This window comes from Ornithodoros turicata, chromosome 1 (assembly GCF_037126465.1).
Source record: "Ornithodoros turicata isolate Travis chromosome 1, ASM3712646v1, whole genome shotgun sequence".
NCBI classification, from domain to species: domain Eukaryota; kingdom Metazoa; phylum Arthropoda; class Arachnida; order Ixodida; family Argasidae; genus Ornithodoros; species Ornithodoros turicata.
This window is the reverse complement of record NC_088201.1, coordinates 52,614,755-52,637,745: the sequence shown is the minus strand read 5'-3', so window position 1 is coordinate 52,637,745 and position 22,991 is coordinate 52,614,755. Positions and strand designations below refer to the sequence as shown.

The 22,991-nt window shown below is 51.4% G+C and overlaps 2 protein-coding genes across 2 annotated transcripts in view; both read left to right on the top strand.

The window, feature by feature from the left end:
- Positions 1–22,991, top strand: part of LOC135378256 (synaptogenesis protein syg-2-like) — a 637,949-nt gene that overhangs the window by 504,933 nt on the left and 110,025 nt on the right. The window lies entirely within an intron of this gene.
- LOC135398971 (uncharacterized) lies at positions 1,156–2,325 on the top strand. Its single transcript, XM_064630573.1, has one exon. It carries the CDS (start codon positions 1,347–1,349, stop codon positions 2,229–2,231), a length of 885 nt encoding a protein of 294 aa, XP_064486643.1. The 5' UTR covers positions 1,156–1,346; the 3' UTR covers positions 2,232–2,325.

Below are 22,991 nucleotides of genomic sequence, written 5' to 3'. Positions count from 1 at the left end.
GACGCCACAAGCGTGTCCGGATTGGTTGCCAGAATTTGAAAACGGCACTTCGCGTTTCCTCGCCTGCGTGCTGCGTTCTCCTTCGGCGGTTTCATTTGAAATCTGAACGGTGGGCGCCGCGTTGGCGGTGTCTTTCGTTGGGAGGCAAGTGCGTTCGCCGATCGCCGTTTTATCCGTGTATTATGGTGCCTTTGATCGTGTTGTAGTGTTTCTCGCCACAAGCATCGGTCTACGAAGAGCCAATCGGATTTCAAACTGAAGTGTTGTCGTGAATTCTGGCTCGATGAACATGTTCGAGCGCCATCAGATCTGCATAGCGGTGACAAGAAAATACGGTTCATGAAGCAGCATTTTCTGTTTGACGTGTAGCAGGCAAGGACATGATGATCAAACGATTGTGCGCAAGTATGTGACAGTTGTTCGTTGCTGGGAATAAGCTGTGTCGATATGCGTGTTTTGCAAGTTTGAACTGTGTTCCAGTGTGCTAGGAAGCGCTACGCAATGGACTCAGTACGCTCAGTGCATGTATATGTGTCAACCTGCCGATTGTGTTAGTATAAATAAATTTGTTCATTACGACACTTTTCACAGTTGTTTGGGAATGACGGAATAACTTTACGACGTGCATGAAAGCTAGTAGACTTAGAGGTGAAGGGTAGCCGGTACAGGCCAGTATGGAAAGCAGAAGTCAACAACAGCCAGAACCGGTCGGGCTGCGAGCCGGACGGAAAGACTTCTGATTGGAGGATTGAGGAAGCAATCGCTGCACTCTCATTGGTCGTGTGCCCAGTGTTGTCTGAATTTAGCTATACTATGGGCCCTATGGGGAGCTGTGGAGAGCTGCCAACGCCACGCATGGACTAGAGAGCTGGCCTGAGATTTTCCCTCTCCCTCGCGCGCCCAGCCCACCCGGAGCGCGCCAATGGGAGGACGCGTGGGCGGTGTCGGCTGAGTGCCATCTGGGGGCAGAGGTTCGAACATAGACGGGTACGTGCTTTTGGCGATGCTACATACACTGGGTCGTTCCATCTGTAGCGGGCCGTGGACAATGACGAAGATGGCCACGCGCCTGAAGCGCCTGCCTCAGTTCCACCGGCGCGGCCATGGAGATAGGCCACCGTCATCGCCTCTCCGTGGCATACCACTGTAGCAGTGCAGCACCTTCATCCACATCGCTGGTCTGGTCATCCACATCGCTACTGGTGCGAGGCACCATCTCACGAGCACAATCATTAAACCATCAGTTGGGCTCTCGCCACTAACCGAACAGGTTGTCGTTATTTAGAGCTCCCAACATTGGTGACCCGAACGTCGAACGTAAGGATCGAACATCGTCCTTAACCGCCATGTCCGTCGACCATCAAGCCCACCCGCCGCCTCCATCGAACCCATCCTTATCGGCAGTGGCTGTCAAGTTACCACAATTTTTTGACCGCAACCCGGCCGTGTGGTTTATCCAAGCGGAGGCGCAATTTCATCTCGCTGGCGTAACATCACAACTGACGAAATTTTACCACGTCACCTCCGCCCTCACCCCAACTGCGGCCGATGAGGTGTACGACGTCCTCGCCAACCCCTCGCCAACCACACCTTACGACCAGCTCAAGCAAGCCCTCCTGCAACGCACCACCTCCTCCAGCCGGTCCCGCCTTCAACAACTGCTATCCGCTGAAGAGCTGGGAGACCGCCGCCCCACACAGCTACTTCGCCGAATGCGGCAGCTGCTTGGCGACAATTCCGCTACCATGGACGACGTTCTTCTCCGTGAACTATTTTTACAACGTCTGCCACAGAACGTTCAAATGGTTCTGGCAACGGCAGCGAACATGTCACTCGACCAGCTGGCTACGCTCGCAGATGCGGTTGTTGAGGTCGCCACCCCGTCCATCGCTGCCACCGCTGCACCACAACACCCCGTTCTTCCAACACCGTCTGCAGCGGCAAGCCCTTCTGGCTCTCCGCAATTAGAAGACCTCTGCCGCGAGTTCCGCGCGCTTGCCTCTCTAATTGCAGCATCACATGCTCCACCGCAGCAAACTCGTCAACCCTACCGTCGCCGCCGTTTCAGTCGGAGTCCACGGCGCTATTCTCCCAGCCGCTCGAATAGCAGAGACCGCGACGGAAGCCTGGCGACGACGATTTGCTGGTACCATCGCAAGTTTGGCGCCGAGGCCCGTCATTGCCTACTACCATGTTCTTGGCAGCAGGGAAACCCGCCCGTGGGCCATTGATGGCGACCAATGGTCCATCCTCCCAGTCCAGTCGCCTATTTTATATACGGGACAAAACATCAGCCCGCCGCTTCCTTGTGGACACCGGCGCGGAGGTGAGCGTATTGCCAGCGAGCGGGAACGAACGACGACAGCCACCTCTCTTCCACCTCACCGCTGTTAACGGATCTAAGATCCCCGTGTATGGTCAACGCTCCCTCACGTTGAACCTGGGTCTCCGCCGTGTGTTCCGTTGGCTCTTCCTGGTTGCGGCTGTCTCTCACCCCATTCTCGGCGCAGACTTTCTTAATAACCATCAGCTGCTCGTCGATATGCGCAACCACCGACTCATTGACTCTGCCACCAGCCTCACTGTCTCCGGCATACGATCGTCCCATCAGTCTCTGGGCGTGTCAATCTTTCAAGCTGACGGTAATCCCTACCTTGCCGTCCTCAAGGAGTTCCCTCAACTCACGCGCCCACCAGATTGGTCGAAGCCTGTCCCGCACAGTGTGGTCCACCACATCGAGACAAAAGGTCCTCCCGTCTTCTGCCGCCCCCGTAGACTACCGCCGGAGAAGCTGAAAATTGCGAAGGACGAATTTGACCACATGTTGGAAATGGGCATTATTCGTCCATCATCAAGCAGCTGGGCCTCTGCTCTCCACATGGTCCCAAAGAAAACCGGTGACTGGCGGCCATGTGGGGACTATAGAGCGCTTAATCGGGTTACCATCCCCGATCAGTATCCCATCCCTCATGTCCATGATTTCACGGCATTCCTTCACGGCGCGACGATTTTCTCGAAGCTTGATTTGGTGCGCGCTTACCACCAGATACCCGTTGCGGAAGCCGACATCCCAAAAACAGCCATAACAACACCGTTTGGCTTGTTTGAATTCCCAAGGATGCCCTTCGGGTTACGGAATGCCGCTCAATCATTCCAGCGCTTCATAGATTCCGTCACCAGAGGTTTGCCATTTGTTTTTGCATACATCGATGACATCCTCGTGGCCAGTCACTCCGAAGAGGAGCACATCATCCATCTGCACAAGCTTTTCTCTCGTCTCTCCGAGTACGGAATTATTATTAACGCCAGCAAGAGCGAATTTGGCGTCTCCTCCTTGGACTTTCTGGTTCATAGGATTTCTGCGGATGGCCTCACACCACTCCCATCAAAAGTCAAGGCAATCGCAGAGTTTCCCCGGCCAACATCTCTAAGCCAGCTCCGCAAATTCCTGGGATTAGCGAATTTTTATCGCCGCTTCATCCCGCATTGCGCTCAGATCCTTCGCCCATTGGAGCAGTTCCTCACCACCAAGTCTCCAGCGTCCCAACCACTGGCCTGGACTGCCGACTCCATCACTGCATTCGACAGAATCAAGGAGGCTTTGGCAAACGCCACCCTCCTTGCCCATCCTCGCCCAGATGCCCCAACTTGCATGATGGTAGACGCTTCGGCTACTGCCGTGGGCGCCGTGCTCCAGCAGAAGATGTCTGACGACTCGGATGATTGGACTCCCATCGGTTTCTTTTCACGCAAATTGCGCCCTGCGGAAACACGCTACAGTACGTTTGGACGCGAACTGCTCGCCATATACCTCAGCGTCAAACACTTCCGGCACTTTGTCGAAGGCCGTGTCTTTACCATCTTCACGGACCATAAACCCCTCATCTATGCCTTCCGTTCGTCCGGTGCCAACTACACCACACGAGAGCAACGCCACCTTGCCTTTGTGTCGGAGTTCTCGACTGATATACGCCATCTCTCCGGTCTACAAAACTCCGTTGCCGACGCTCTCAGTCGCGTAGACATCGCCGCCGCTACCACCCCCGCCTTGTCACTCGACGTCATCGCCGATCTGCAGCTTCAGGATCCCGAGTTGGCCTCTTACCGCTCCTCGCCAACACGTCTTGACCTCAGGAACGTCGCGCTGCCTGGAGCTTCGTCAACCGTCCGGTGTGACGTGTCTACCGGCACTCCCCGCCCTTTTCTCCCGCAAACGATCCGCCGTGCTATTTTCGACCAACTCCACGGCGCGGCCCATCCCGGCGTCCGGGCTACACATAAGCTGGTATCGGCTCGCTACGTCTGGCCCAACATGCACCGCGACGTCAAGCGCTGGGTCCAATCCTGTCTGCCGTGCCAGCGCTCCAAAATATCCCGGCACACGTCATCTCCACTTGCAAAGTTCCCGGCACCGGACTCTCGCTTCTCTCATATTCACATAGATATTGTCGGGCCACTTCCACCCTCGCAAGGCTTTCGCTATCTGCTCACCATCATAGACAGATTCACCCGCTGGCCTGAAGTCGCCCCACTTGCTGACATCACAGCCTCATCCGTAGCTGCAGCCTTCGTCCAGACGTGGGTCGCCCGCTTTGGCGTCCCGGCTACCATAACGACCGACCGCGGCAGGCAGTTCGAGTCCGGCCTCTTCGCCCGCCTTACCACCATACTCGGCTCTCACCGCGCTCGAACCACCGCTTACCATCCTGCGGCGAACGGCATGGTAGAGCGATTTCATCGTCGTCTCAAGACCGCCCTCAAGGCCAATGGCAGTGCGTGCTGGACCGAAGTGCTGCCTCTCGTGCTCCTGTCGCTTCGTGCGACCGTTAAAGAAGATTTGGGCTGCACGCCGGCGGAAATGGTTTACGGCGCCACGCTCCGTATTCCCGGTGACTTTTTCCCGACTCCAGCCAATCCTCCCCTCGCTGACCTGACCTCCTACGTCGACCGCTTGCGCAACACCATGGCCCAACTTCGCCCTCAATCTTCGCGACCTTGTACACGACCCTCCTTCCAGCACCCACTTCTTGAGTCCGCCACCCATGTATTTGTCCGGCATGATGGCACCCGCAAGCCTCTGCAACATCCCTATGATGGACCATTCCGTGTCATCAAGCGCTCTCAGAAGCACTTCACGCTTCAGCTCGGAAACCGTCAGGACACAGTGTCCATCGACCGTTTGAAGCCGGCATTCTTGGAGAAGCCCGGAGATTCCCCTTCCTCTTCCGCGTCGGTTTCTGCAACCACCTCAGAAGTAGTTTCCCCCGTCGAGCTTCCCTGCTCACCGTCTCCCAGGCCCGCCACCTCAGTTACTACCCGCTCACCTCGCCACGTCCACTGGGCCCTTCCCCTTGCCACCGCTTGCCCATGACTGTCGACCGCTTCGCTAAGGGGAGGGCCATGTAGCAGTGCAGCACCTTCATCCACATCGCTGGTCTGGTCATCCACATCGCTACTGGTGCGAGGCACCATCTCACGAGCACAATCATTAAACCATCAGTTGGGCTCTCGCCACTAACCGAACAGGTTGTCGTTATTTAGAGCTCCCAACACCACCATCGCCGGTCGGGGCTCACGTAGAGGAAGACCATCGTCCTGAAGGCGAGGCAGAGGGTAGCGGTCGGGAATGGTGACTAAATTCAAAGCACGGTAATCGCCGCAAGGGCGCCAGTCGCCGGTTTTCTTAGGCACCATATGCAGTGCCGAAGACCAACTGCTTGAAGACGGACGAGCGACACCCATTGCAAGCATATGGTCGAATTCGGCACGTGCGATCTTCAATTTTTCTGGCGCCAGACGACGTGGGCGGGCGAAGACGGGGGCGCCGGAGGTGTGGATGTGATGGACTACGTCATGGGCCACGGGCTTCGACCAATCCGGCGCTTGAGTTAATGAAGGAAAATCCTTCAGCAGCGCAGCGAAGGGAGAGGATAAGGCACCGATCACCGTGGCAGTGCTGATGGGTGTCTTCTGGGCATCAAAGGCGCGCACAGACAAGCTTGTTGATGTGTCCACCAGTCGCTTCCGTGCCATGTCCACTGTTAGGCGAAAATGCTGAAGAAAATCAGTGCCCAATATCGCGTGGTCGACGGCGGCGACTTGGAATAACCAAGCGAAACTTCGGCTCAGTCCCAAATTGAGAGTGGCGGACTGCTGCCGGAAGACAGGGATTCCCGTGTTATTCACAGCCGTGAGGTGAAAAATGGGCTTGCGTCGCTTATCTGCCGCGGAGGCTGGGAGCACGCTAACCTCGGCCCCCGTGTCGACCAGGAAGCGGGTACGAGAGGTCTGGTCGACGACTAAGTATAATCGGCTGCTGAACGGGACGGAGACGGCCGCAGCCGTTAGCGGCCTCCGGAAGAGTTTCCCTCCCAGGTACAAGGCAGAATGCAGTGGCGGGCCTCTGCGCCGAAACGGCGATGGTACCTACAAAGGCCAGGAGCAGGGGAACCGTCGCGGGCATGACTTGGTGGGCGGGCAGTGGGTCTGTTGCTGGGGGAACGGAAGCGCCGGGAGCTTCTGCGCCGCGAGCGTGCCTGTGGTTGTTGTAGGGCAGAGACGACCATGGCCGATAGGCGATTGAAATCTTCCCTCAAGTGGCCAAGGGAATCGCCGCCAGAAGGGACCGGCGCGAAGTGGGTATGGGCTGGCTGCACGCCAACTGCAGCGGGGATGGCGGCGATGTGTGGGGAAGAAACCTCCATGATTTTGTCCGCATGAGCAGCCAAGTCTGGAAGAGGCAGGCTGGTAGCTGTAGCTAGTATCATCTGCACATTGGCAGGAAGACGTTGGAGGAATAGCTCCTTCAAAAGGGAAGGGTCGAAAGAAGGAGCCCTGTCACCAAGGAGCGACTGCATGTGGCGAAGGAGCTGGCTGGGCCGGCTGTCGCCCAGCTCTTCGGTTGTCAAAAGCTGTTGCAATTTTTGTCGTTCGGAGGCTGTGGTCCGGTCGAGAATAGCAGTTCGCAGCGTGTCATAAGGGTTCTGCGTGGGGGGAGTGGCAAGCAGGTCGACCAGCTGGGCGGCGACATCCTGAGGTAGGACGCTCACGACGTGGCGGTACTTCGTAGTTTGGTTGGTAATGCCAGCCAGCGCGAACCGGCACTCCACTTGCATGAACCAGACTTGCGGGTTTTGCAGCCAGAAGCACGGGAGGCGCACGGCGAGATGCTGCACTGTCGAAGGGGTCGATGCAGCAGTTGAACCCTCGGGATGTGGGGCGATAGCGGAAGAGGTGGCAGGGGCGGCGGACGGCTGCCCTGCACCGGGTGCTACGTTGTAGTTCATGGACGTTGCGAACGTTTGGGTCACCAGTGTTGAGTCAGAGACAGGACCGCAACGGAAGGTTCTTTATTGCCGGCTGGGTGCCAACTGAACTCGATCAGGGTGGCCGAGTAGAATGGTCAAAGGCTGGCGCGTAACACGAGGGGCGTGCAAAACTCGATGTGCCTGCGCACGGCGCACGCCATCTGTGTCGTCTGCTACAGGGCCCTCCCGCTGGAGACAGCCCAGGCTGTCCGGCCATGAGACATGCTTAGAGCGGCCGGGTGCAGAGGAGCGGCTGTTGGGAGCGACGGACGACGAGGAACCGGGCGCAAAGGAGGCGACAATGCCGGGGTTTTCGAGGTACGCCGGTTTCAGCCGGTCGACCGAGACGGTATCCTCTTTCCCGTGTACCAAAATGCGGTATGTTTTGTCGTTCCTGGCGAGGACAGGATGCGGTCCGGAGTAAGGCGGAGAGAGGGACTTGCGCACCGAGTCTGTCCGCAGGAACACGTGGGTTGCCGTAGGTCGGTCTTGGGGGATGTTGGGGCTATGGTGGGATGCAGCTCTCGACGGGGTTGCTCGCACAATGCAGAAAGAGCGATGACGGCGCTGAAGGGGGGCCGAAGGTGATATGTCGGGTTTCGACGGGCTAAAGAACTCTGCGGGGACGCGGAGTGAACAGCCGTAGACGAGGTCGGCGCAACTGCATCCGAGGTCCGGCTTAAGGGCGGCACGAATACCCAAGAGGACGAGAGGGAGATAGGAGACCCAGTGATCTCTGTCTTCGTGGGCGATGAGCGCGGCTTTGAGGTGGCGATGTAAACGTTCCACCATGCCATTAGAAGCAGGATGATAGGACGTTGTGCGTATCCTGGTGGTGCCGAGGAGGGTAGCGAAAGCGGTGAAGAGCTGGCTTTCGAACTGCCGCCCCCGGTCAGTTGTGATTTGGGAGGGTACGCCAAAACGCGATATCCACATAGACAAGAAGGTGGCGGCGACAGTTTCGGCTTACATGTCTGGCATGGGGAACGCCTCTGGCCATCGAGTGTAACGGTCCACGGCGGTGAGGAGATAGCGATTGCCGGAGGACGGGGGCAGCGGTCCCACTATGTTCAGGTGGACCATGTCGAAGCGGGCGTCGGGGAGAGCGAAACGCCCTAGTGGGGTCACAGTGTGGCGGTGAGTTTTCGATCGCTGACAGCGTAGGCAGGCACGTGCCCAGGTTCGCACGTCGCTGTTTAAGGAAGGCCACACATAGTGGTCTGCTACGAGGCGCTGAGACGCACGGATGCCAGGATGGGCCAGATTGTGCAGCGCTGCAAAGAGTGACCGTCGGAGGTGGGCGGGTACGAAGGGTCTTGGCCGGGGCGTCGTGGTGTCGCAGCAAATGATGCGGGAAGAACCGGGTACAGGGAAATCCAACAGCTTCAGCGAGGAGCTCGGGCGGAGGCGCAAAAGGCGGAGCTCCTCGTCGTGGGCTTGGGCTTCGGCTATGACGTCAGGCGACGAGGGGTCAGTGACTGTTGGAATGGAGGAAATGCGACTGAGGGCGTCGGCAGGACCGTTGCGGGACCCCCTAACGTGCTGGATGTCGGTCGAAAATTCAGCCAAGAATGCTAGGTGGCGAATCTCTCTCGGAGAATACCGACTGCTGGCCGACTGGAAGGCGTGCGTGAGGGGCTTGTGGTCCGTCAGGATGGTAAATGCGCGACCTTCCAAAAAATGGCGAAAGTGGCGAACGGCCAAGTACGCCGCGAGAAGTTCCCGTTCGAAGGTGCTGTATTTGGCTTCGGGGGGCTTCAGGCCTTTGGAGAAAAATGCGGTAGGCTGCCAAGCGTCACTGATCCTCTGCTGGAGAACTGCGCCTACAGCGGTCCCCGATGCGTCAACCATGAGGACTGTGGGGGCGTCATGCTTGGGGTGGTGCAGCATAGTGCACTGTGCGAGGGCGGTCTTGATTCGCTGAAAGGCTGCGTCGACTTCAGGTGTCCAAGGAAGTGAGCTGGACGGTGACTTCGTGCACTTAAGGAGTTGTTCGAGTGGACGAAGGGTCTCGGCGCAGCGCGGGATAAAACGCCTGTAGAAGTTAACGAGGCCCAAAAAGCGCCGCAGCTGATGGAGTGAGTGAGGCTGCGGGAACGTCGTAATTGCCTGGACCTTTTCTGGTAGCGGATAGATGCCTTCGGGTGTTACCTTGTGGCCAAGGAACTCGACCGTTTGCACCCCGAACTCGCACTTCTGAGAGTTGACAACTATTCCGTGGGCTTCGAGACGTTCGAACAGGACACGGAGGTGATGTTCATGCTCTTGAGGGGTGGCGCTGGCGACTAGGAGATCATCAATATAGGCGAAGACGAACGGCAGACCGCGCACGACGCAGTCGATGAACCGCTGGAATGTTTGAGCCGCATTGCGCAGGCCAAAAGGCATGCGCGGGAACTCAAACAGTCCAAACGGGGTGGTGATGGCGGTTTTCTTGACGTCGTCGGGGGCTACCGGAATTTGATGGTACGCCTTCATGAGGTCGATCTTGCTAAAGATGGTGGCGCCTTGCAAGTTCACGGTAAAGTCCTGCCTCAGTTCCACCGGCGCGGCCATGGAGATAGGCCACCGTCATCGCCTCTCCGTGGCATACCACCATCGCCGGTCGGGGCTCATGTAGAGGAAGACCATCGTCATCTACACATCCACCACGGCCCTGAGTTGGCCCGTGAGATGGCGCTGCTCGATCTGTGAACCCTCTGTGTGAACCTAGGTACGCGCGTTCCTTGGGACCGCGAAAATGGTCGGCGATAAGTACTGAGTCATGATCCCATTTCTGTCTCTCTTTGTTTTTTCTCCTTTTTCTGTTTTCGTGGAATGAATTGACGGATTTTGAGGGCTCCTGTGCTCACTTGTTTTTGCTTTTAATAAACGTTTCATGATCGGCGTCCTTGAGCGATGCCCGCGTTTGTGTGTTTGTTTTTGCTTTTAATGAACGTTTTATGATGGCTTGATTCATTACCTGAACATATCCGTGGCAAGTTTTCGGCGTCCTTGAGCGATGACCACGTTTGTTTGTTTGTTTTTGCTTTTAATGAACGTTTCATGATGGCTTGATTCATTACCTGAACATATCCGTGGCAAGTTTTCGGCGTCCTTGAGCGATGACCACGTTTGTTTGTTTGTTTTTGCTTTTAATGAACCTTTTATGATGGCTTGATTCAGTGCCTGTTAGGCGCGGACTTCGAATGGCGCGTTTGCGGCGTCCTTGGGCGATGCCCGCGTTTGTTTGCTTTATTAAATATATGGAACACGCGTTGCTAGAGTGATCTTGATAAGACGTCCGCGGAATCGTTGCGCCCGTGTTTGGGTGATAGTAGAGCGTTCTTTGGCGTGTGTGTGTGCCTTCCCTTTTATTGAGCATTTCATGCGATTCGTGTGCGATGCGCTGTGGACCGGGACACGGGCGGTGAGAGGCATACCCCGTTTTTGTTTCTTTGTCGTTTCGCGGGACAATGCGTCATTATGGACTGTTTCCCTTTGCGTTTCTTTTTCTTCTGTTTCATACCCCCTTTTTGTCTTCACTGTGTCATGCGACACGTGTTGTTACGAAAGGAATTTGATGAGATGCCATGCCCGTGCCGTTTTTGTGCGTATGTTTAGATAATGCCGACAGAAACTCTTTCTTCTTCCCCCTTTTACTGAACATGATGCCACACATGTTACAGAAGGACTTTGACGAGACTCCCAGGCTGTTTTTGTGCGTATGTTTGGTAATGCTAGCTAATGACGAAAGAAGACTACTTTTTTGGTGGTTTCTTTCATTAAACTTTTGGTGGCACCGTACCGCTGTCAATCGACTGGGCGCGCATCATCTTTCTATGTGAAACCAGGAGACGCATGCAACTGACCACAGCAGGCTGCGAAATTAATGCAGGTGACATTTGTTGCAAGGAACTGCATGGACAGGCTTTTGTTGGCGATGACAACAGTGGGTGGCAATCATAAGGCCGAAACTCATAAGGCGGAATTATCAGAAGGCCGAAAATCAAAAGTCCGAAAAATCAAAACACCGAACAATCAGAAGGCAGAAAAGTCAGAAAACCGAATTATCGAAAGGCCGAAATATAAGGAACCCAGGATACGAAAACTTTTATTCCAACTGCGATAAAAGATTAGCTCTACAAATTAAGTAGGATACACTTGTTGTGAATTAATACAGCAAAGAAATTATTTCACCGAACTTCGCGTTAATAATGTACTTTCGATCACTTAGGGGAAAACAAAAAGGAAAAGTAGAGATATGAACCACTGTGTTATTGTATGTGTTTATTTTACACAATGGCAATACATTAAAATGAAAAATTACGAGCTATGCGGGATGACATTTCCCATTCTCATCCCATTTTCAACAACGGCTTCAACCTCGGTCATTCCTAAAACCACTTCCCTATCATCAGCTCTGACTCAAAACGGCACCTAATTGTTCGGCCTTTCGATAAGTAGGGTGAGTAGCCGAGTGAATGACCTGGGACAACTGATGACTATTCTGGAAGAAATCATATACTGTGCTCCTGTGTCAGACACAAGCGTGGTCATTATACAGCTCTTCAAATTGAACGGTACAGAAAGTTGCAGGCGAAGCAAAAAGAAAGAAAAAAAATCCTACAGATCTTGTCATAAATATCCTATGGGGTAAATTCATTGGTCATTAACTGGGTTTAAGTTATTTCTGTATAGCAAACGATTCAGACGGTTGCTTGTTCAAATCACGTTCGGGTCACCAAATGTAGAGAAACACCATCTCCTCTACAATTCATTCAGTGGGTGATACAAGTCATTCACTGGTATTCGCCCACGAGACACTTTCTTTTGATAGTAAACATGCTGTAGATTTTTTTTTCTCTAGCCAGTCTATTTCTGAGCACCAAATGCTACGCATTCCAATTATTCGATTTCTGATATAAGAGTCAGGAAACTTTTTTATAATCTTATGACAAGAACAGCCCCATTCAGGGTCTTCTGTCTCTTTGACCTTTCCATTTTTGGCCTTCTGATTTTCGGCCTTTTGACTTTCGGCCTACTGACAGTACAGCGTGATGATGTTTCGGCCTTTTGGCTTTCGGCCTTATGATAGTTCCACGTTATGATTTTTCGGCCTTTTGGCATTCGGCCTTCTGATAGGCTTCCGACAACAGTACATGTGGTCGAGGGCGGTCCTCTGAAACCCGTGCCGTAATGCCTCGGTAGGGGAGTACACTGTCGTTTTTATACGCTGTAGCATATCATGGACATTTGGTCGAAAGCCATTTGATCGAACGCCGTTTGATCGAAACGGCAGCGGTCGTTTGATCGATTTTTTTATTGGTTCGCTTGTAGCATTGATCTAACAAAAAACAAGAAGAAAAACAAAAGAAGCGTCAGTCCTAGATGCTGTTATCCTAAGGAATATTTATCTCTGTGTAATACGCTTGCCCATAGACACATTCCTCATCCTAACCCACTTCTTCGCATCCAGAAAGCGGTTCAAGGGCCTGGGTTGTTCACCCTCTCCCGTTCGACAACTCTCCTCGAGAGGTTTTTCCTCTCTGACAGATTGTGACTACATGCCTTTCACCCCTAGTCCCCAACACTTTGTCAAATAATAATTGACGTCAATTGTCAAATAACAAACAACTTTGACAAATAAATAAATAAATGACATTCTTGAATGGTTTATGCGCGTCGAACGTGGACAAAATTTAACAATGTATTACTAATGTTTGTAGTCAAAAACTGACATTGTATAGGAGAAAGAACAGTTTTAGTTTATTTACTTTGCGCCTATGTGCAAGTGACTCTAAATTTGGTTCTTGCAACATACATGGAACCGAAGAGGTCCCTCGAAACCCAGACAATATAAGCCGGGGAGCTGATCTTTGTACTTTGTCTACTTTTTCCTTCTTCTTCGTTTTCATTTTTTTTTTATTGCGTGCATGTGTAGGAATCCCAGACTGCAGATGCATACTCTAACCAAGGTTGAACTAAGGTTTTATATGGCTGTTAATTTAATATCATTATTTTGTACCATGACGAAACTTCCTTCTTAGGATCCACAGACTCCGAGTGCTTTTGCGCACATATGGCTATCCCATTTCAGATGGTTCCCTTTAAATTTGTCGCCAGCAATGAAAAGGGTGCCCAGAAGAGGCACAGACTATCGGTTGCTCGCAATCTGAGGCTATTTGCTTCAATATGTGTCCTATGGTTCGCCGGATTCTTCCGCATTGTTCTATTCAGCTGTGCTGTTCGTGAATGACAAAGGTCTGAAAATAACCAGAGGTCTCCCCTGTTTAGCTAAAAAAAAAGAAAAAAAAAGAAGCAGAGGACACTGGTTGCCTGCTTCCGTATGCTCGAGTCAAAAGTTACAGAAAAGAGGTGGAGGTGCTAAGGACACGCTGCGAGCTTTGAACTCCCTTCGAACAAATGTCTTTCGAACAAACGGCGTCGACCAACAGACTTTCGATCAAACGGCTTTCGAACAAGCGGCGTTCGATCAACCGGCGTTCGACCAAACGGCGTTCGAACAAATGGGCGGACACCGGAGTGAATATACGGAATGGCCCGAAATGGATCACGCGTCGCATGCCGATATCCCGTAAGCCGAACCCCCCAACCGTTTTATAACCACCGGCTTAGCGCCGATATCACGATGTTGGAAATCAGTGCTTTGTCGGCGGATAAGTGAGTGACAGAGGACGAGGCATCAGAGATAAAACGTGCAATTTAATTCAGTTAACTTCCCCGCGCGCAAACACCTTTGGGATCATGTATCAGCGTCAGCCACAGCTATATATAGATTGGCACACTGCTAACGCATGTGCTTTGCTACATTCAGGATAAAAATAAGAAAAAATGCCGTTCCTTCACGAATTTTTTGCGGACGATCTATCGAACGGATTTTTGTTCTGAAAACGGCTTTGGTATCTGGTGACTGAAGAGATCAGATGCTCTCATTGGAGCAACTTCGTAGCTTTTATAATTAAAAAGTTAATTATTGAAAGTTAATTAAGACATTGCCTTAGGAGTCTGTTAATGCCCCCCTAGGGAGTGCCCTTCAGCATATGCTATATTGCAATTGATTTCATCTCGGAAAAAGTGATTGATATATTTTTAAAAGATCTGTTCACACTTAGCGTGGACACCCTGTATATATATATATATACGAGGGGCGTTCAAGTCAAACCGGGACTTTTCATTTTTCGCAAAAGTGAAATGAACTTAGAGGCGAGAAATTAGTTTTATTTTTCAACGTAGTCTCCAGCTGGGCACTAATGCACTTGTCCCAGCGTTTCACGAGGGCTTGGATGCCAGCAGCGTAGAAATCCTTACCGGCGCGTAGCAGCCATGATCGGACTGCATTATTGACCTCGTCGTCGCAGCTGAAATGGCGACCCCCAAGGAACGCCTTCAGTGGACCGAAGAGGTGGAAATGGCTGGGGGCGAGGTCTGTACTGTAAGGGGGATGTGGCACCAACTCCAAGCCAAGTTCCTGCAAGGTGCGTGTCGTGAGATGTACGGTATGCGGGCATGCATTGTCCTGTAGGAGGAGGGCTCCTTTGGTGATGAGGCCCGGCTTTCCGAAACTGGAGGTGTTCATGAATAATAGTGTTCAACGGTCCCATAGAAAGGTCCGTCTTTCGAGCCAGTTCGAGACATATGTTATCCGTCGGTCCTTGAGGATCAGGCGCTCCACATGTTGGATGTTCTCAGGAGCTCTGACACTGGGCTCTGAGCCGTCCCGGCCGGGATCGTTCTGCACTGATGTACGGCCGTCTCGGAATCGTTTGCACCACTCAAACGCTTTGCTGCGGCTAAGTGTATCGTGGCCATACTGAGCCTGAAGTCTTCTGTGAATTTCAGATGACTTTACGTCTTCATTCCCGAGAAACTTCATGACAATTTGCTGTTCGATGTGCGCGCTCACCTCGTTGTCGGCCATCTTGTCCAGCAGTGTCTTCTGTTTTGCACAAACTTTGGACCACCACGTGGTGAACGCCGAGGCCTGTCGCGTGTGAAAATGACGAAAAAGAAGTAGCGCGAACCATTTGTACACTCAGGAGACAGAAAGTCCCGGTTTGACTCGAACACTCTTCGTATATATATATACTACTGACTGGCTTTGCACTGGCCTTTCAGAGGTGTCTTAGGACACCCTGACGGGAGGCATCACGTGCCACGTGACCTTCTGACGCCATCCGCTCAAACGTTGCCTGCCTGCGTACTGCTGATAAGGCCCAAGAAGGCCGAAACAGCTGTCCAGTACTGGCATGGCGACGTTTGGCTTACAAATATATGCTATACGTGCAGCCAAAGAGCTCCTGCCAATTTTTCCCCCTTATACACTTGACTGGCTTTGCACTGGGCTTTCAGAGGTGTCTTAGGACACCCTGACGGGAGGCATCACGTGCCACGTGACCTTCTGACGCCATCCGCTTAAACGTTGCCTGCCTGCGTACTGCTGATGAGGCCCAAGAAGGCCGAGACAGCTGTCCAGTACTGGCATGGCGACGTTTGGCTTACAAACATATGCTATACGTGCAGCCAAAGAGCTCCTGCTAATTTTTCCCCCCTTATATATATATAGATATATATAGCGACGGAAAATAAAGAACACGGTAAAGTCCGCTAATTTGCAGCAGGGTGTCGAACCGAAACGTTTTTCGTTCCGGTTCTATCACAAACGGTCCGGTACCCGTTCTGCTCCGGAGCAAAAACATAACGGTTCATACCGGATTTAACCGGTTCCGCTTCTGGTGGGCATATTCATTCATAGAAAAAAAAATCAATTGCAAAATGTAAACGCGTTTATTCCGCATATATGGTATTCAATATTAATAAGCAGCTGTGGAATTGGTAGCTCCTGGTTCCTGTAGGTGACTGTCTCTTCAAATAGGCGCTCTCCTTTCTTGAAGCGCATGATACAGACGGGCTTGTTTGTCGTGACGTCATACGTAAAGTACTTTCTTGCTTGATTGGTGCGATGGCGTCCCATCCGAATGTCTGTTGCTGCTTCCTAACCAGCAAGCACCACCGTACCAGTACGACGCAAATCGAGGAACACCTTCACTCACAAACGCGCTCGACGGCTTCGTTTTCTTTCTTCGTGTCCTGTCCACAAAAGAGGCACCATTTCGCTCGCGCTTGCCCTCGCGGATATGTATTCAACATCGCAGCTCCCAAACAAGAGACGCGTTGCGCGACATTACCGATAGAGGAGCCGTTACACAGCCCTCTTTAGAGTCACTGTACAGGGGGAAGAGTACCGCAATCGCTCCGCGTCGTCTGCTCCGGCAGCCATATTGCTTCCAAGCCGCCGCGGAGCGCGTGTTAGGATAGCAGTAGTTCAGTGTTACATGGCGTTGATTTCGCGGTTGTGTACCACAACTTTTGTGACTTCCTGTGGTGGGACTCGGCTAATACTTATTGAAGAGGGCACAAGCGTCTCTACAGTATCATTTATTGTATTATGTAGCTAAGAGACGAATTATTTTGGCGCGTGTTCGCCGTTGTAAGGCATCGTCCAGTCTCGTTTGCGCTCCGTAGAGCATTTTCCCCCCCTTTTAGTTCATTTGTTTTGTGGAAATAAAACTATAGTGCTCGCCTGTGCAGCTTCAGATTGACATAAATAACCTCCACCAGTTTTATTATCATCTTTTCACAATTAAATTTCTATTTCACACGTTCAATGGCTATGCGCATGCCAACGCTTTTTCATGCGCATTTAAAGTGCTGTGGATTGTTCGTCCAGTCCCCCTCTCCAATGCAAGCAGTTGATCTTCCACGAGGAGTAGATCGAGAGCTTCAGGTCACTACATTCCGTCTCAGCCTTTGTTCGTTCCTTTTAAGAATACGATCTTGTCGAAGGAACCATCTCATGGCTTGTCTGCAGGTTTGTCCTGTACATATATCCTCGATGCTCTGTTCACAGAAATTTGTGACGGTGGTGTCTTCCTCGGCAAAGTTGATTCACTCCCAATTACAGCTAAATATTTCTGAATACATAGTTTTCATAAGACTACCTGATAAGGTGAATATCTACATGCATTTCGACGCATTACCTTCCTCCACTTCCCCTTGATCCTATACTAGGGTGTCATCAACTTCAGTGTGCAAGTCTTTTGGTGACTCCTATGAGAACTCTGCGTGCGAAGAACGGGGGATAAGAGCTTTCCTCAGCCTGATAGGTGTCCGGTATGCAAAAATGCTACGGACTGCCGTCCACTTCAGCTTCTTCCTATCGATTCTCCTTGTCCTCGAAGTCGTCGCGTATGAAGTGGTCCTGAGAGTGGCGTTTTGTTAGCACCGCAGAACAGAGAACGCAATAGGAAGATCCGAGAAGCACTACTTTGAGACGCCCGGCTGTTCTTCGCACAGTTTAACTGTTATTCAATACAGTGTGCAAAGGCTTTTTCCGGCCGATTCTGTGCCGATCGACGCGTCCCGTCACTTTTACCCGTCGGAATGCAGAAAAAGGCTTTGCCTGACTCTGTCCCGTTCCTGCACAACATTCAGGCATGGTTGTTCGTAGTTCCTCAGCTCTCTGGGATCCATTTCACGTACAAAAACGCAAGAGCGTCACACAAACGTACACGCACATGCGTCACAGCTATTGCGTTCTCCGTAGACCCGCCGGGAAGTTGGAAGCAAAAAGGAGGAAAGGGCACCACGTGACGCGCCTCGGCGAATGAGCGAGGCGGCGGCACAGGGAAAGCGAATGCGATACTCTTCCCCCGGGTACAGTGACTCTAGCCCTCTTGGGTCGCTGTTTAGTTGAGAAGAGTTTGGTCGGATGAAATTAAAACGAACACTATGGCACATTGGTAGAGAGTCACAACCGGTCACATGTACCGTCTATGTGCGCGAACGATAAAACGTTACAAAGGGAGCTCACGGGTCATAGTATACCGACATACATTCCACCGTAACCCTCGTAAAGTATCCATGACATTATTTCAGAACACACGACGTCAGTTTCATTCGTCTATTCCTAGTCCAAACCGGCAAAGTTTTTTCTTGGACCGAAAACCGTTAAGTAAATTTTTCGGTTTCCCTCCTGAGCGAAAAAAAACGTATACGGTTTCGATTCCGTTCCGGTTCGCACCAAAATAACGTGTTTTTTTTTTCTTTTTCGGTTTTTGATTCGCTCCCACACCCTGATTTACAGATTATAGCTCCAAAAATAGCAAAACACATCGTAAACTGCACGCAACTGCTCGATCGCACAAGGAACGAGTTACCACCACCCAACGTTGCCAGGCACCATCCGACGTGAGAGGTGAGAGTAGCAAAACAACAAGATATCAAAACACGAAATAAAGCGTATTGATCCCCTCTCCTTCTATAGCATGCAAAACGTGATTAGCGCTGAGATGAACATATATGTCCATGACGGGTGTGATTTTCACTGATCAAAAGGAAGTCACGTGGGATAGCATGACGCTTGCGAAATGTGAATGTCGAAACGCAACTGGTGTGTTGCACTCCTGGAGACACTGGATTACAGGTATGTTGGCATCTGTTTTCCAGCAGGTAACTTATGCAGGTAACTTCCTGCAGCCTGCAGGTAACTTATGAAACCTGATTCTGAATTAACATACTGTAGCTGAGTAATTCCGAATGCCCAGGATGACACATGCTTACAACATAGTGACATCAGTGCAGCGGCATAACCACTAATGAAGTGCCCCCAAAAAATGAACGAGGGGGACTCCTCCACCTCATGTAAGGGCCTCATGAAACACCTCCTGAAATGTTTTTCTGGCTATGTAACTGCATCATTATGACGTAATTGCCATTGTTGTCCATAATTTCTTGAATATGTCTTGAATATATGAAAAAAATGTCTGGTTGACAACATATGTCTTATAGGCATCATCAAACAAGAGCATATGTTGTTTTGTACAGCACCTGATGTACTTTTTTTAATTTCAGGTGGACGTAAATTTTAGAAGGCAGCTAGTGGGGGAAAAAATCATGGTCATAGGTCATGTGGCTCCTAGTACATGCCCCTGTGGAGTAACCTTTTCAGAACACACAGTTTGCTCACAGAACCAATGAGTAGGATGTTGCACGAATACCGAGAGAAAATGGCATAACAGATACAAATATCGTATGACACAGTATGGGAATAAAAACATTTTTCACGAGGGATGCATGAAACACTGTCGCAGTATTGTGTGCATGAACCATATGTGTGACACAAGCCGTGAGGGCACACCCGCCTCGGAGACACTTTGGAAAGCATACAACACAGCGATTGCTAATATGGTGGACGCTTATTTTTTCTTTTTGGCCGTGATGAAACATCTTCGGCCGTAATGAGATACTTCGGGATTAAAGGATTTTCCGCCGTAATGAGATGTTACCGTTGGCGGAGCGAAAGCGTGTACTGTCCCCCACGCTGTTCAACTCAATCATAGTTGGGTCAGACAAACGAATGCGTCTTACACCATATGAGCCACAACTGACCATATACACCGATATCTGTCTCCGCATAGCAGGAACGAACAAGGAGAAGATTCGCGACTCAGTCGACGTAGCACTAAACGCCATCAGCGAGGCCTTATCGGATAGAGGGCCGAAGATATCGCCCGAAAAGTCCCAATGTCTTGTCTGCATCCCCTAAGGAAACACGTTGGTAGGTACTTCCCACGTCTAAGGATCAATAACATCCCTGTTCCAAGATGTAAAGCATGCGAATACATTGTTATCACTATTGACAGCGCCGGACGAAGCAGGTGAACGAAACCGTTGCTAAAGGGAAGAAATCGCTAAGTTTGCTCAGACGAATCAGTGGCAAAGCATGGGCTGTAATGCACGATCCATGCTCACTCTGCACAGAGCTCTTATTCTTTCTCGGATTCTGTATGCGACGCCATACGTTGACCTGTCGCCAACACAATGGCTGAACCTCAAGCGTCTCCATCGGGCCGGTATACGAACTGCGTATACCGCGTATCCAGCATTACCTATACCTATCTGGAGTTAAAAGAAAAGCCCGTAAGCATCCATTCAAAACTCACAGGGCTCCAGTTCATTGACAACGTAACACTTCTGGGTAAGAAACAACTCCTCACCGGTCTTCAAGGCAACCTCATCACGGCCCTAGGCCACCTGGCCAGGTCGCACGCCAGGTGCTCCCTACCGTATGACGAATGTATCCCACGACTTGGTATTTCATGGCGTGAGGTAATGCCCAATATCTCGTTGCACATTCCAGGGCTAAGCAAGAAGGGCGAATCCAGCTCACTGGAAGCCAAGGCAGCTGCTGAGGTCCTTATTAGTGACACTTTTCACGCACACACTCTGGTGTTCACAGACGGGTCCGTTGACGCAGAGTGTAGGAGCGCTACTTCCTCCTCCTATATACCATCATTAAATGTGGTATGACGAGGAAAATCAGTTCGATACCCAATATGTTCTACGTCGGCTGAGCCTCTGGCAATATTACATGCAGCAGCTGCGGTGCAGGTCAAGGGAATCACCAAGGATGTCATCGTCACGGACTCGCGTAGCACTTTCCAACTGGTGATGAACCTCACGTGCAATAGCATTCTAGCCCGGTGGATCAGAACGTCATGTACCCAACACAAGACAATCGGTGGAGATATCTCCCTCCAATGGATCCCCTCCCACGTCGGCATCAGTGGCAACGAAAAAGCGAACCGACTAGCATCTGCTGCACACCACAGCACTAACCCTACTTTGCCAACCCCGGGAGACAGCGACAGAAAATTGGTCATCAATGAGATAGTCTTATGCAGCACCCTGAGATCCGGGACATCTTGGAAAATCACCGGCTTGATCTCCCGCTGAAAGGACTTTCCCGCAGTACACAAACTCTGCTCCTCAGGTTGCGAACAAGAAGCGCTTTCACTAAATAACAATTATTCAAGATTGGCTCTCTAGACAACGCAAACTGCATACATTGTCAGCAAATTGAAACTATCGAATACATCCTACTGCATTGCGGTGCGGGAGAAATATCTTTCAGGAACTGTACGGTGGATGATGTCCTACATCTCAGAGGCTCTTTCACGGAAAGACACTCCAAAATTCGCAGCCTCATCTGTTTTCTCCACGAACCTGGCCTCGCTCAAAGGCTATGAGTACTGCTCGGGCTTCTCGCCAAGTCTGCAGTGACTGCCCTAAATCTTAACTTTCGGCCGTCATCATTCCTTCATCTGTTATCACACCATCTCATCTCATCCTGGCTACAGTCGTGACGCAGCCCACGTACGTGAGCCCAACAACGGCAATCCGGTTTTCGTCACCTCCACCACCACGCTTCCGGAATCGCGGACGCTGGGCGAAAATATCTGGCATGAGCAGATCGCCGGCAAACTATGGGCGAACGCTCACATTTTTGACGACTCGCGCAGGGCGTCCGACGCTGAACGAAGTTCGCAACTTTGTCGCTGTACATTCGCTCCATGGAGGTTGGTCTTAAAGCAGTGTGTTTTGATGGCGCAGCACCGACCCAGGCCATAAGATTCTGCGAAGCATATCAGCACTTATATCATGCAATAGTATTATACCACTGTCGCACGAGCAAATTTAGTGTCATTTTCGCGAAATGCACTACTTCCAAGTGAATGTCACCTTCACAACATCACAACTTAAAGCGCCAGGGCAGATGTTGTCTCCATACGGAATTGTACGGAATGTGCCTTGGCTGAATTGTGGGAAAGAGGAACCAATGACGAAGCCAGAATAACAAGAAAATGAGCTTTCTTGGTTAACCTCTTCTGAGAAGAGGTCTCCACACAGTAGCAGACAGAAGCATGCATCCAGCCCCCCCCCCCCCCCCCCCCCCCTGCGCAGTCTGGGAAGAAAACGTTCCCGTGACGTGACCAAGTGACTCTACATATTTCTACAGAGCCGAGGTTCGTCTCCTGTAACGTGCATTCCAGTGTACATCGACACCGGTTTCATCCTGCGGGTTTAAAATATATTGTATTCAGTCGTACTGTTATGCTTGGTTGCTTTCATAAGGTGATTGGACCATAATTCGCATAGAAATGAGCGATATCAGATGAGCCTATAAGGAAAGAAAACACATCCTGATTATAAGGCCCCCTCATGCATTCGACCTCTTTCACAACTGCTTATGCGCATGCGCATGACTTTGAGTGCGCCGGACAAGGTTATCTCCGTGCTGAATAGATGTCGCTGAATCAGGACGACAGAAGTGGGAACCAGTGGCGACACCGTACGAGCGGCGCGAGCTCGTCGGTCCCACTCCGTACCGGTTTTGGTCCTTTGTGCTACCCACGTGGGTTTGTTTTGGCGCGAGCCGAGGGTGGTTCGCTGGAGAGCCGCTAGGTCATGATGCGTATGTGAAAAAGGTTCCATTGCAGCGTACACTTAGGCTTTTTCTCTCATCTTTATTGTGCATCCCTAATAACCCAATACCGATACTCACACTGATACTCTTTCCATGAACCCATATTACCAAGAGTGGAGAGTAACGGTTCTTAGACGGTAGCATATGTTATTGGCGACTGTGAGTGTGCAAACACTAGCACGATGCCTGTAAAGACTGTAAAGCGTGCGTATGGGGGAGGAAGCATGACTAATAGAAATGCCTGAGCGTACTGCAGCTGCTTCTGCTGTTCAGCACATGACATCGATCACGGGGAATCATCGGTCACGACGAATGCAGAATGGAAGGTGCCGTAGAGCAAGACGCCCGCATTTCCT

Bases quoted from the DNA above. Each gene is read 5' to 3' on its own strand.
- LOC135398971 (XM_064630573.1), top strand. From the start codon at position 1,347: ATGTCCGTCGACCATCAAGCCCACCCGCCGCCTCCATCGAACCCATCC.